General features: G+C 45.8%; 1 protein-coding gene across 2 annotated transcripts in view; it reads left to right on the forward strand.

The window, feature by feature from the left end:
- Positions 1–624: 624 nt before the first annotated feature.
- Positions 625–12,467, forward strand: part of ANP32B (acidic nuclear phosphoprotein 32 family member B) — a 133,931-nt gene continuing 122,088 nt past the window's right edge. The window contains exon 1 of one of the 2 annotated variants that reach the window (XM_063914668.1): positions 625–966. In XM_063914668.1, coding sequence (XP_063770738.1) covers positions 913–966 — 54 coding nt within the window. In that variant the 5' untranslated portion in view covers positions 625–912. The remainder of the gene's footprint in view (positions 967–12,467) is intronic. The other variant, XM_063914667.1, reaches the window with a different exon arrangement.

Raw genomic sequence — 12,467 nt, forward strand, 5'->3', positions numbered from 1 at the left:
AGTGCAAAAATCGAGGGCACTCAATATCCATTGCTTATTAATTATACCCCTAAATAACTCTTCCTACCTGTTTTTTTTTATAAGGCAGTAGCAGCAGCAGCAGCAGCAAAGTTAAACACCTGAGAAGAAGAAATTGTGTTTGCAATCACTAAATAACAGTGCACAGCTTTATTCAAAATATAAATGATTTTAATAGGAGGAAATATTATTTGATACACTAATGCTCTGATATATATATTTGGTAGTAGATGAGGTGGGAACACTGTTTCAAACTTAAAGTCAAAATAAATAATTTTCAATTCTGGGCCACTCCTTTCTGCTTTCCTGTGGCATCTGTTTCTTTTTAATCGAACTATAACAACTCTAAAATCTTTTTTTTTAAACAACTAGTGTAACAGGTCAAATAAATGCCGGACTGGAGAGTGTGAAATAGCCGCTATGTAAAATAAGCTGCCTTTCCCTAAGCTTACTTATGCAAGGCCTTTTTTTCTTTTTTGCCTTAGTGTCGCTTTCTGCTTTTTGCTGCAGCATTTGCTTGCTGAGACTGCAATTACGTCCTGTGGCCAGAAGGGGCAGTATCAATGTATTTTTTTTTTTTTTTTTTTTTCGGCAGCTTTTTTTTTTTCCCTCCATGGTTTCTCCTCCTCGCTCTTGTGAGTAACTTGGCGTTTGGTCTCAGCAGTTTCCACACGTTTCCTAAACAGAGAGCGCTCAGATCCTCTCCCTCCATTAAGGACACCTCGAGCTGCTCTTTTTGCAAGCGGAGCCCAGTGCAGCCTCACGCCCCCTCCCTTCCAAACTTTTATTTCTCAGCTAGATCACCTAGAAAAACAGAGCCAGGACGGGGGGAGAGCCATAGATCGCCCAGATCTATAGACCGAGAGCGGGGGGACGCACGACTGATAGCAGAAGATGGACATGGAGAAAAGAATTCACCTGGAGCTGAGGAACAGAACGCCGTCTGATGTAAGATCACATTTCTATTCATTCGTCTTTCTTTAATGCACTCCTGGCTTTTGATCGCACATCCCTATCAAGTGCACGCTGGTGATGGTCATGCTGTGTATTCCCTTCAGAAAACTACCCGGTCAGGGGGATCGGATTTTGCATTTAGTTCACTTTGTTTATTTTTTTGTAAAGCAAAAATGACTTGGCCATATCCCTGACCACATGGGCTTCTGGCTATTTATTTTGGATACGCTCTTTTCTTTTTCTTTTCATTTATTCTTATATTGCCTCCCTTTTCTGCCTTGTTACATGTGTTCAGTTTGTTACAGTGCAACAATACCCAGCACATTCCTGTGAAATCTGTCTAGAAACGATATTGTTACTTTTAATCACATTTATTTAAAGCCAGTGATGTAGCAAGAGCAGCGCTGGGCGTTCTTCTCATCCTGGTGGCTGGTTTCTAAGCAAAACATTAAACTTTGACTCCATAGCTTGTATGGATTTATTTATTTCTTTTCGATGATGTGATTTAGGAAGGTGATCATTCAGTTTGGGTTGTGTAGGAGAGGAGGATGGCGTTATGAAAAATTAGATTTAGATGGATAGTTTCATTGGTTTTTCAGACTTTTAAGTTCCTCTTTTCCCCCCTTACTCCTTCCCAGTCTGAGCTAGCAGGTAGCCATGTTTTGTATATATGCCCTACCTGTCCGCCCTTACAGGCTTCTATAAAAAGCAAATAAGCTAGTATTAGTAGCTGGTGCTGGTTTGCTGTCTCGTTTCCACCCTTGCAGGCATCCTGCTGATTATTTGGGGGGTATACAACGCACGTTTCTCTGGTTTGCAGTACATGGTGTTAAGTTACTGAAGATGCCCCCTTCTAGCATGCAGCATTCTGCTGTGGGTAGTCCGTTCCTGCATACAGAAGCTGAGCTGTGGGAGCCTGGCTTACTGGTGCTGCTGTTTGGCAGAGCGCTCGCTGAACTCTGGGTGTGATGATGACTACATTGTAGCCAGCACACACACATACATAGAGAATGACCTGAACACATCCACACTTGTACAGCAGCCTCCCTCACTGTACAGAAGGGCGGACTCAAAGTCAGCCGGAAAGTTGTGTTATAGCAGAGGAATAGATAAAGGCATCGTATATCCGGGAACTACAAGACGAGGGCATTGTAATTGCCTGGCCTTTACACTGAGACCTGTCTGTGAGGTGACATGGTGTCAGCTAGGGTGTTCTACAGTGAGCTGACATCTACTGTATGTGTCTCCTTGTGTCATGTAAGAAGTTACCCACCAAGCAGGGCGCTGCCATTGTGCATCTGGCTATATACAGTACACCACACTGACTGTACATACTGTACGGGCCGGCGTTTGGCGGCCTCCCCTCCCATCCGGCTGGTGCCCGGCATTAGGCGTATTCCCCCAATGTTATAATGAGAACGCGCAGTCCCCGGCCGCCGTGCCTCCTCATTGTTCTATAGAAATGTCAGTAGGGGACATGTATATGGCATAACGCATCCATACAGCCGCCGTGCGTGTCACAGAGACATATTGCTATAAGTCCGGGCGACATCTTCCCCTCCTTCTTCTTCCCCCTCCTCTGCCAGTCGGGCGGGAAAGCGCTAAGCAACATAGGGGGAGGAGAATGCAAAGCGCCTTACTCACACATACACAGTAATAAATAAATACATTAACCATATAAATGTGGCTTGTAATAGATCCCCGCCAGCAAGGTACACGGTGCAGCTCTGGCCGGTGCTGCTGCGTGTTATGCCGGTGTAATAATCCAAGGCTCCCCCGGCCGCGCAATGTCAGAGGAGGAGACATCGCCATGTTGTCCTCTTGTCTTCTTCCTCGCTACCACTCTCCATGTTGTGCATGTCGTGTTGCTGTCGACGCTCTCCTTCTCTGGTGGTGACAGCTGCAGTGCCCGCCTTCCACCCTCCATCTTGCCCTGTTCTGTGCCTATTATGTGTCCGGCATGGCGCTGGGTGGCTTGCTGCCTCGTCGTCCGTGTACTCTGGCATTTTGGCTGCCTTCCTCCTCTGCTTCTCCTTCCCTCCCCCTCTGTCTCTTTGTCCCTCTGTTAAAGGTGTAATCTCTCTGTAACAGCTCCTCATCGTGTACTGGCTACAGCTCTACTCCATGTATACTGTACCACTGACTGGAAACCAATCATGTAACATTTCATACCATCATTAAAGTGATCATTCTATTGTCGGTAGACAATTAGGTTTAATGTTTTACGTTCTATTACAATGAAAATGGTGTTTGCTTTTCCTTGCAACAACCAATCATGATTGTGTGGTAACTGTGTACCATGTATTACCGGACTGACTTGTTTATTATTATTATTATTATTATTATTATTTAGCCTAAACAATTGTGAAATGTGTATTTCATCTTTCCATTGGCCTGTTATTGCAGAGCTAAGTGTGCGCTCACAGGACTTGTCCAGCACACCCTGTATCTTTAATAATACAGTGAAGTGAGTTTATTTATGGGTTTCTAACCAGACGTTTAACCCAAGCATATTTACAAGCACTGAACTGTAATCTGACATAACCATTTATGTCATTTTGTTGTGTGTGTGTGTGTGTGTGTGTGTGTGTGTGTATATATATATATATATATATATATATATATATGTGTGCCTATACAATACTGACAATGCAATATTCTGATAAGCATGGTGATCATTCTACCATCAACTAGTATTTGCTTCTATAAATATGAGAGTTATTTATCAAAGCATGGAGAGAAATGAAGCACTAACCAATCAGCTCCTAAATGTCCTTTTTCAAACACAGCCTGTAACATGAGTTTGAAGCTGACTGGATAGTTCATTATATCCCTTCACTTTATTTCTATGCATGCTTTGATAAATACCCTCCTTAAGTGAAGTAGCTTGTTAAAGGGATTGTGTAACTAATATATTTGTCAAAGCTGTGAGATATAAAGTACCAGCCAATCAAATTCTTCCTTACATTTTACAGGCTGTGTTTGAAAAATGACAGGAGCTGATTAGTACTTTTTCTCTCAATTTTTTTCTCTCGCTCTCCAGTTGATAACTAACCCCCTTAAGAAGCATTTATAGTACACAAGAGTTGTTAATATATAAAAGCTCCTGTAAAAAAAATATCTGCATAGCGAGTTCTAAAAATGTGAAGATTTTGTATATCAAAGAGTGATTCACTTCATACTCTATAATTATTACAGCTATTAGAAGTCATCTCCGTTTTATACCTGCAGCTTTGCAATTTTATAGGGTTACATAACGCATCAGTGATATGTAATATCCATATATTTACCTTTAAAGGGCTCATTATTCTGAAGTATTAGGGGCCTATGTGATAATAATAATAATAATTATTATTTTATTTATATACCGCTCTTTCTCCAATAGGACTCAAGGCGCTTAACAGATACATAGCATAATATAGTACAGAAAATAATGAAGTACAGAACAGCTTTTCATAAAATACAGAAGCATGAAGATACTAAAGGGACAATTATGTGAATGCTTGAGTAAAAAGGAAAGTCTAGAGTCTACTTTTGAAGGATTCTATAGATGGGGCCTCTCGCACTGTGCGGGGAAGTGAGTTCCATAGAGTTGGAGCCGTATGACTAAAAGCTCGACCCCCAGATGAATTACGGGAGAGTCTAGGTACTGCTAAAAGTCCTTCATCTACAGATCGCAGTAATCGAGTGGGGCAGTATGGGATCAGAAGCTGGTTCAGGTACCTTGGGCCCTGGTCATGTAGTGCTTTGAAACTCATTAAGCCAATCTTGAAGATGATTCGCCATCTTACAGGCAGCCAGTGAAGGGAGTAGAGTATGGGTGTTATGTGGCTAGAACGGGGCTGGTCGGTTAATAGCCTGGCAGCTGTGTTTTGCACCAGCTGTAAGCGGTGCAATTCTTTTGCTGGGAGACCAAGGTAGAGGGCATTACAGTAGTCTAATCGAGATGATACAAATGCATGGATCACTTTTGGCAAGATCATCTGAGGTAATAAAGTGCTTGATTCTGGCTATGTTCCTCAGGTGAAAGAATGAGGATTTGATTGTGGCTGATATCTGATGTTTAAGTGTCAAGCCACAATCCAGGACAACGCCAAGATTCCGCACACGTTCAGTGGTTTGTAATTCTGAATCCCCGAGTGTAAGTCCAGTTGGTTGGCTATGCTGCCGTCTTGTCCTTTGATGTTGCGGTCCTATCATAAGGACAACTGTTTTTTATCCGGGTTCAGTCGCAGCCAACTAGCACTCATCCACTCCTGGAGTTCAGCTAGACAGCCATTTAAGATTGCTATTGGGTTATCAGTGTCCGGAGCAAAGGACAAGTACAGTTGTGTATCATCTGCATAGCAGTGGTAGACTAGCCCATGGTGCCTGATTATTTCACCCAGCGGGAGCATGTATACTGCAAAAAGCATGGGGGATGGTATAGAACCTTGTGGGACACCACATGGCAATGGCACTGGTGGTGATGAGTATAATCCAGACTATACGCTCTGGGACCTGCCTGTGAGAAATGATTTGAACCAGCTTAGGACTGTGCCATGCAGTCCACAAACATTTATCGGTAGCTCAATCAGAAGCCCATGGTCCACGGTATCAACTGCTGCAGAGAGATCCAGAAGGATTGATATTGAACAGTCACCTCTGTTTCTTGCCATCAGAAGATCATTTAACACACACCAGGGCTGTTTCAGTGTTATGTCTTCTCCTGAATCCTGATTGGAATGGATCATAGATATCATGGGTTGTCAGGCGGGTTTCCAGTTGATTTGCAGCCACTTTCTCAATAACCTTTCCTAGAAAAGGTTTGATACCGGTCTGTAGTTGGTCATGCAGTCGGGATCTAAATTTTTTTTTTTTTTTTAAGAAGCGGTCTAACAATTGCTTCCTTTAGGGGTCCAGGAAATATGCCTGTCTGCAAAGAGCATTGAACAATTTTTGCAAAGACAGGACCAATAAAATCCATACAACCTATTAGAAGCTTGGTTGAGGCAGGGTCCAGATCACAGGTGGTGGGACGCAAAATCCGATAATCATGACACTGCCACTATTATTAACAATCTGTTTTGCAGCGGACATTTCTTAATTTGAGTAAAATATCCCCGCTATACAGTGTACTAAGCTTAACTGCTGTCCCTGCAAGATATTTCCCTGGCATATTCAAGCATTCTTTTACATGTGTGAAGTACTCCTCCAGGGAATCTGACAATGTACATTTGCGAAGTGTCAGAAATTGGGGCGCCGGCCGAGTAAACCTCCATAGTCATAACCAGTTATCTGGCAACATTTTTATTCCAAAAACCGCTTAGAAATAGTCAGATTTTTTTTTTAGTGATTGGAAAAAGGTTAAAAACATTTCAAAACTTATCCAAAACTATCTTATGTAAGAAAAAATAAAATAAAATGTGTTGTTTTTTTTTGTTTTTGTTTTTTTCAAACATCGGACATTCGTGGCCATCACTATCGGCCCATCACAGCTTTAATTTTCCCAGAGAGCAGCTACCAGGAACACACTAGGGGTCTGAGGAGGTTTTACTTACATTTCCTGTACAGCTGCTCTTCTGTGCATCCGCTGGGTGGGGGCCCCTGCTGTGCTAACCGATCAGCAGTGATCGATAGCATGGCAGACACTCTGGAAGAGTGCATGGATGCAGAGGGTTTAGAGATGTACCTCTGTGAACAGTGGATGCTAGAAGATTGTCTTCCAGCAGTCACCCACGTGCATTGCTAACTGGTTGCATTGTTTGCGACCTGGGGGTCTATGTACTAAGCCTTGGAGATAAATTGGATGGAAATAAATTACCAGCTAACCAGTTCCTATCATTTTACAAACAGCCTGTAAAATGGCAGGAGATTTGCTGGTACTTTATCTCCATCCACTTTCTTTCCAATGCTTAGTACATAGACGGCTTAGTACATAGATGCGGATGGGAGATCTCGCTGTTCTCACATGCAGCCCAGAGGCGGCACCTGTCGCATCCATGGATTGTCAAAAACAATAGCTGCAGGTGTCGGAACAGCCAGTGCAGCTGACTGTTCATACATTGCCCTGCTTATCAGCGTGTTATCTCTTGCTCGCACTACCAGAGTCATACATGGGGAGAAGAGAGATCCTGGCACATAACATGCGCTGATGCCATTTCTCCCCCATATTGGAGGATCATTAATTTACCCCATAGACCCCCAGGTCAGATAATGCACAGCCTGGTGGTCACAAGGAAAGTGGTTAAAGTAGTTTTACGCCACCTGAAAACTGTGCAAACTATTATTTCTCTAACGTCCTAGTGGATGCTGGGGACTCCGAAAGGACCATGGGGAATAGCGGCTCCGCAGGAGACTGGGCACAAAAGTAAAAAGCTTTAGGACTAGCTGGTGTGCACTGGCTCCTCCCCCTATGACCCTCCTCCAAGCCTCAGTTAGATTTTTGTGCCCGAACGAGACGGGTGCAGGCTAAGGGGCTCTCCTGAGCTGCTTAGTGTAAAAGTTTAAAGTAGGTTTTTTATTTTCAGTGAGACCTGCTGGCAACAGGCTCACTGCACCGAGGGACTAAGGGGAGAAGAAGCGAACTCACCTGCGTGCAGAGTGGATTGGGCTTCTTAGGCTACTGGACATTAGCTCCAGAGGGACGATCACAGGCCTAGCCATGGATGGGTCCCGGAGCCGCGCCTCCGGCCCCCTTACAGAGCCAGAAGAGTGAAGAGGTCCGGAAAATCGGCGGCAGAAGACGTCCCGTCTTCAATAAGGTAGCGCACAGCACCGCAGCTGTGCGCCATTGCTCTCAGCACACTTCACACTCCGGTCACTGAGGGTGCAGGGCGCTGGGGGGGGGCGCCCTGAGACGCAGTAAAAAAACCTTTTTCTCTATCGTCCTAGTGGATGCTGGGGTTCCTGAAAGGACCATGGGGAATAGCGGCTCCGCAGGAGACAGGGCACAAAAAGTAAAGCTTTAGGATCAGGTGGTGTGCACTGGCTCCTCCCCCTATGACCCTCCTCCAAGCCTCAGTTAGATTTTTGTGCCCGGCCGAGAAGGGTGCAATCTAGGTGGCTCTCCTAAAGAGCTGCTTAGAAAAGTTTAGCTTAGGTTTTTTATTTTACAGTGAGTCCTGCTGGCAACAGGATCACTGCAACGAGGGACTTAGGGGAGAAGAAGTGAACTCACCTGCGTGCAGGATGGATTGGCTTCTTGGCTACTGGACATTAGCTCCAGAGGGACGATCACAGGTACAGCCTGGATGGTCACCGGAGCCTCGCCGCCGGCCCCCTTGCAGATGCTGAAACGAGAAGAGGTCCAGAATCGGCGGCAGAAGACTCCTCAGTCTTCTTAAGGTAGCGCACAGCACTGCAGCTGTGCGCCATTTTCCTCTCAGCACACTTCACACGGCAGTCACTGAGGGTGCAGGGCGCTGGGAGGGGGGTGCCCTGGGAGGCAAATGAAAACCTTTTTTGGCTAAAAATACCTCACATATAGCATCCGGGGGCTATATGGAGATATTTAACCCCTGCCAGAATCCGTTAAGAGCGGGAGACGAGGCCGCCGAAAAAGGGGCGGGGCCTATCTCCTCAGCACACAGCGCCATTTTCCCTCACAGAAAGGCTGGAGGGAAGGCTCCCAGGCTCTCCCCTGCACTGCACTACAGAAACAGGGTTAAAACAGAGAGGGGGGGCACTAATTTGGCGTTAGAAATATATAAAAAAGATGCTATAAGGGAAAACACTTATATAAGGTTGTCCCTATATAATTATAGCGTTTTTGGTGTGTGCTGGCAAACTCTCCCTCTGTCTCTCCAAAGGGCTAGTAGGTCCTGTCCTCTATCAGAGCATTCCCTGTGTGTGTGCTGTGTGTCGGTACGTGTGTGTCGACATGTATGAGGACGATGTTGGTGAGGAGGCGGAGCAATTGCCTGTAATGGTGATGTCACTCTCTAGGGAGTCGACACCGGAATGGATGGCTTATTTAGGGAATTACGTGATAATGTCAACACGCGCCAAGGTCGGTTGACGACATGAGACGGCCGACAAACAATTAGTACCGGTCCAGACGTCTCAAAAACACCGTCAGGGGTTTTTAAAACGCCCGTTTACTTTAGTCGGTCGACACAGACAGGGACACTGAATCCAGTGTCGACGGTGAATAAACAAACGTATTCCTTATTAGGGCCACACGTTAAGGGCAATGAAGGAGGTGTTACATATTTCTGATACTACAAGTACCACAAAAGAGGGTATTATGTGGGATGTGAAAAAACTACCGTAGTTTTTCCTGAATCAGATAAATTAAATGAAGTGTGTGATGATGCGTGGGTTCCCCCCGATAGAAAATATGGGCGGTATACCCTTTCCCGCCAGAAGTTAGGGCGCGTTGGGAAACACCCCTTAGGGTGGATAAGGCGCTCACACGCTTATCAGAACAAGTGGCGGTACCGTCTATAGATAGGGCCGTCCTCAAGGAGCCAGCTGACAGGAGGCTGGAAAAATATCATAAAAAGTATATACACACATACTGGTGTTATACTGCGACCAGCGATCGCCTCAGCCTGGATGTGCAGAGCTGGGGTGGCTTGGTCGGATTCCCTGACTAAAAATATAGAGCATTTAAAGGATGTATTTCTATATATGCGAGATGCACAGAGGGATATTTGCACTCTGGCATCAAGAGTAAGTGCGATGTCCATATCTGCCAGAAGATGTTTATGGACACGACAGTGGTCAGGTGATGCAGATTCCAAAAGGCACAAAGGTGTATTGCCGTATAAAGGAAGAGGAGTTATTTGGGGTCGGTCCATCGGACCTGGTGGCCACGGCAACTGCTGGAAAATCCACCGTTTTTACCCTAAGTCACATCTCTGCAGAAAAAGACACCGTCTTTTCAGCTTCAGTCCTTTCGTCCCTATAAGAGTCATATCTGCCCAGGGATAGAGGAAAGGGAAGAAGACTGCAGCAGGCAGCCCATTCCCAGGAACAGAAGCGTTCCACCGCTTCTGACAAGCTCTCAGCATGACGCTGAGACCGTACAGGACCCCTGGATCCTACAAGTAGTATCCCAGGGGTACAGTTTGGAATGTCGAGACGTTTCCCCTGCGCAGGCTCCTGAAGTCTGCTTTACCAAGGTCTCCCTCCGACAAGGAGGCAGTATGGGAAAAAATTCACGAGCTGTATTCCCAGCAGGTGATAATTAAATTACCCCTCCTACAACAAGAAAAGGGGTATTATTCCACACTATATTGTGGTACTGAAGCCAGAAGGCTAGGTGAGACCTATTCTAAATCTAAAAAAATTTGAACACTTACAAAGGTTCAAATCAAGATGGAGTCACTCAGAGCAGTGATAACGAACCGGGAAGAAGGGGACTATCTGGTGTCCCGAGACATCAGGGATGCTTACCTCCATGTCCCAAATTTGCCCTTATCACTAAGGGTACCTCAGGTTCGTGGTACAGAACTGTCACTATCAGTTTCAGACGCTGCCGTTTGGATTGTCTACGGCACCCCGGGTCTTTACCAAGGTAATGGCCGAAATGATGGTTCTTCTTCGAAGAAAAGGCGTCTTAATTATCCCTTACTTGGACGATCTCCTGATAAGGGCAAAGTCCAGGGAACAGTTGGAGGTCGGAGTAGCACTATCTCGGATACTGTTACAACAGCAGGGGTGGATTCTAAATATTCCAAAATCGCAGCTGATCCCGACAACAAGTCTCCTGTGCTTAGGGATGATTCTGGACACAGTCCAGAAAAAGGTGTTTCTCCCGGAAGAGAAAGCCAGGGAGTTATCCGAGCTAGTCAGGAACCTCCTAAAATCAGTGCATCATTGCACAAGGGCCATGGTAAAAAAATGGTGACTTCCTTCGAAGCAATTCCAGTCGGCAGATTTCATGCAAGAACTTTTCAGTGGGATCTGCTGGACAAATGGTCCGGATCGCATCTTCAGATGCATCAGCGGATAACCCTATATCCAAGGACAAGGGTGTCTCTCCTGTGGTGGTTACAGAGTGCTCATCTTCTAGAGGGCCGCAGATTCGGCATTCAGTTTTGGATGTTGGTGACCACGGAGGCCAGCCCGAGAGGCTGGGGAGCAGTCACACAAGGAAAAAATTTCCAGGGAGTGTGATCAAGTCTGGAGATTTTTCTCCACATAAATATAGCTAAGGGTAAATTTATAATGCTCTAAGCTTAGCAAGACCTCTGCTTCAAGGTCAGCCGGTATTGATCCAGTGGGATAAAACATCACGGCAGTCGCCCACGTAAATAGACAGGGCGGCACAAGAAGCAGGAGGGCAGTGGCAAAAACTGCAAGGACTTTTCGCTGGGCGGAAAATCATGTGATAGCACTGTCAGCAGTGTTTCATTCCGGGAATGGAAACTGGGAAGCAGACTTCCTCAGTAGGCACGACCTCCACCCGGCAGAGTGGGAACTTCATGGGGAAGTTTTCCACATAATTGTAAACCGTTGGGAATTACCAAAGGTGGACATGATGGCGTCCCGTCTGAACAAAAAACGGGACAGGTATTGCGCCAGGTTAAGAGACCCTCAGGCAATAGCTGTGGACGTTCTGGTAACACCGTGGGTGTACCAGTCGGTGTATGTGTTCCATCCTCTGCTTTTCATACCTAAGGTACTGAGAATTATAAGACGTAGAGGAGTAAGAACTATACTCATGGCTCCGGATTGGCCAAGAAGGACTTGGTACCCGGAACTTCAAGAGATGCTCACAGAGGACTTATGGCCTCTGCCGCTAAGAAGGGACTTGTTTCAGCAAGTACCGTGTCTGTTCCAAGACTTACCGCAGCTGCGTTTGACGGCATGGCGGTGGAACGCCGGATCCTAAGGGAAAAGGCATTCAGGAAGAGGTCATTCCTACCCTGGTCAAAGCCAGAAAGGAGGTGACCGCACAACATTATCACCACATGTGGCGAAAATATGTTGCGTGGTGTGAGGCCAGGAAGGCCCCACGAAGAAATTTCAACTCGGTCGATTCCTGCATTTCTTGCAAACAGGAGTGTCTATGGGCCTCAAATTGGGGTCCATTAAGGTTCAAATTTCGGCCCTGTCGATTTTTCTTCCAGAAAGAATTGGCTTCAGTTCCTGAAGTCCAGAAGTTTGTCAAGGGAGTATTGCATATACAACCCCCTTTTGTGCCTCCAGTGGCACTGTGGGATCTCAACGTAGTTCTGGGATTCCTCAAAACACATTGGTTTAAAACCAGTCAAATCTGTGGATTTGAAGCATCTCACATGAAAAGTGAACATGCTCTTGGACCTGGCCTGGACCAGGCGAGTGTCAAATTGGTGGTTTTTTTCTCAAAAAAGCCCATATCTGTTTGTCCATTCGGACAGGGCAGAGCTGCGGACTCGTCCCCAGTTCTCTCCCTAAGGTGGTGTCAGTGTTTCACCTGAACCAGCTTATTGTGGTGTCTTGCGCCTACTAGGGACTTGGAGGACTCCAAGTTGCTAGATGTGGTCAGGGCCCTGAAAATATAGGTTCCAGGACGGCTGGAGTCA

The sequence above is a fragment of the Pseudophryne corroboree genome, chromosome 1 (assembly GCF_028390025.1).
Source record: "Pseudophryne corroboree isolate aPseCor3 chromosome 1, aPseCor3.hap2, whole genome shotgun sequence".
In the NCBI taxonomy this organism is placed as follows: Eukaryota; Metazoa; Chordata; class Amphibia; order Anura; family Myobatrachidae; genus Pseudophryne; species Pseudophryne corroboree.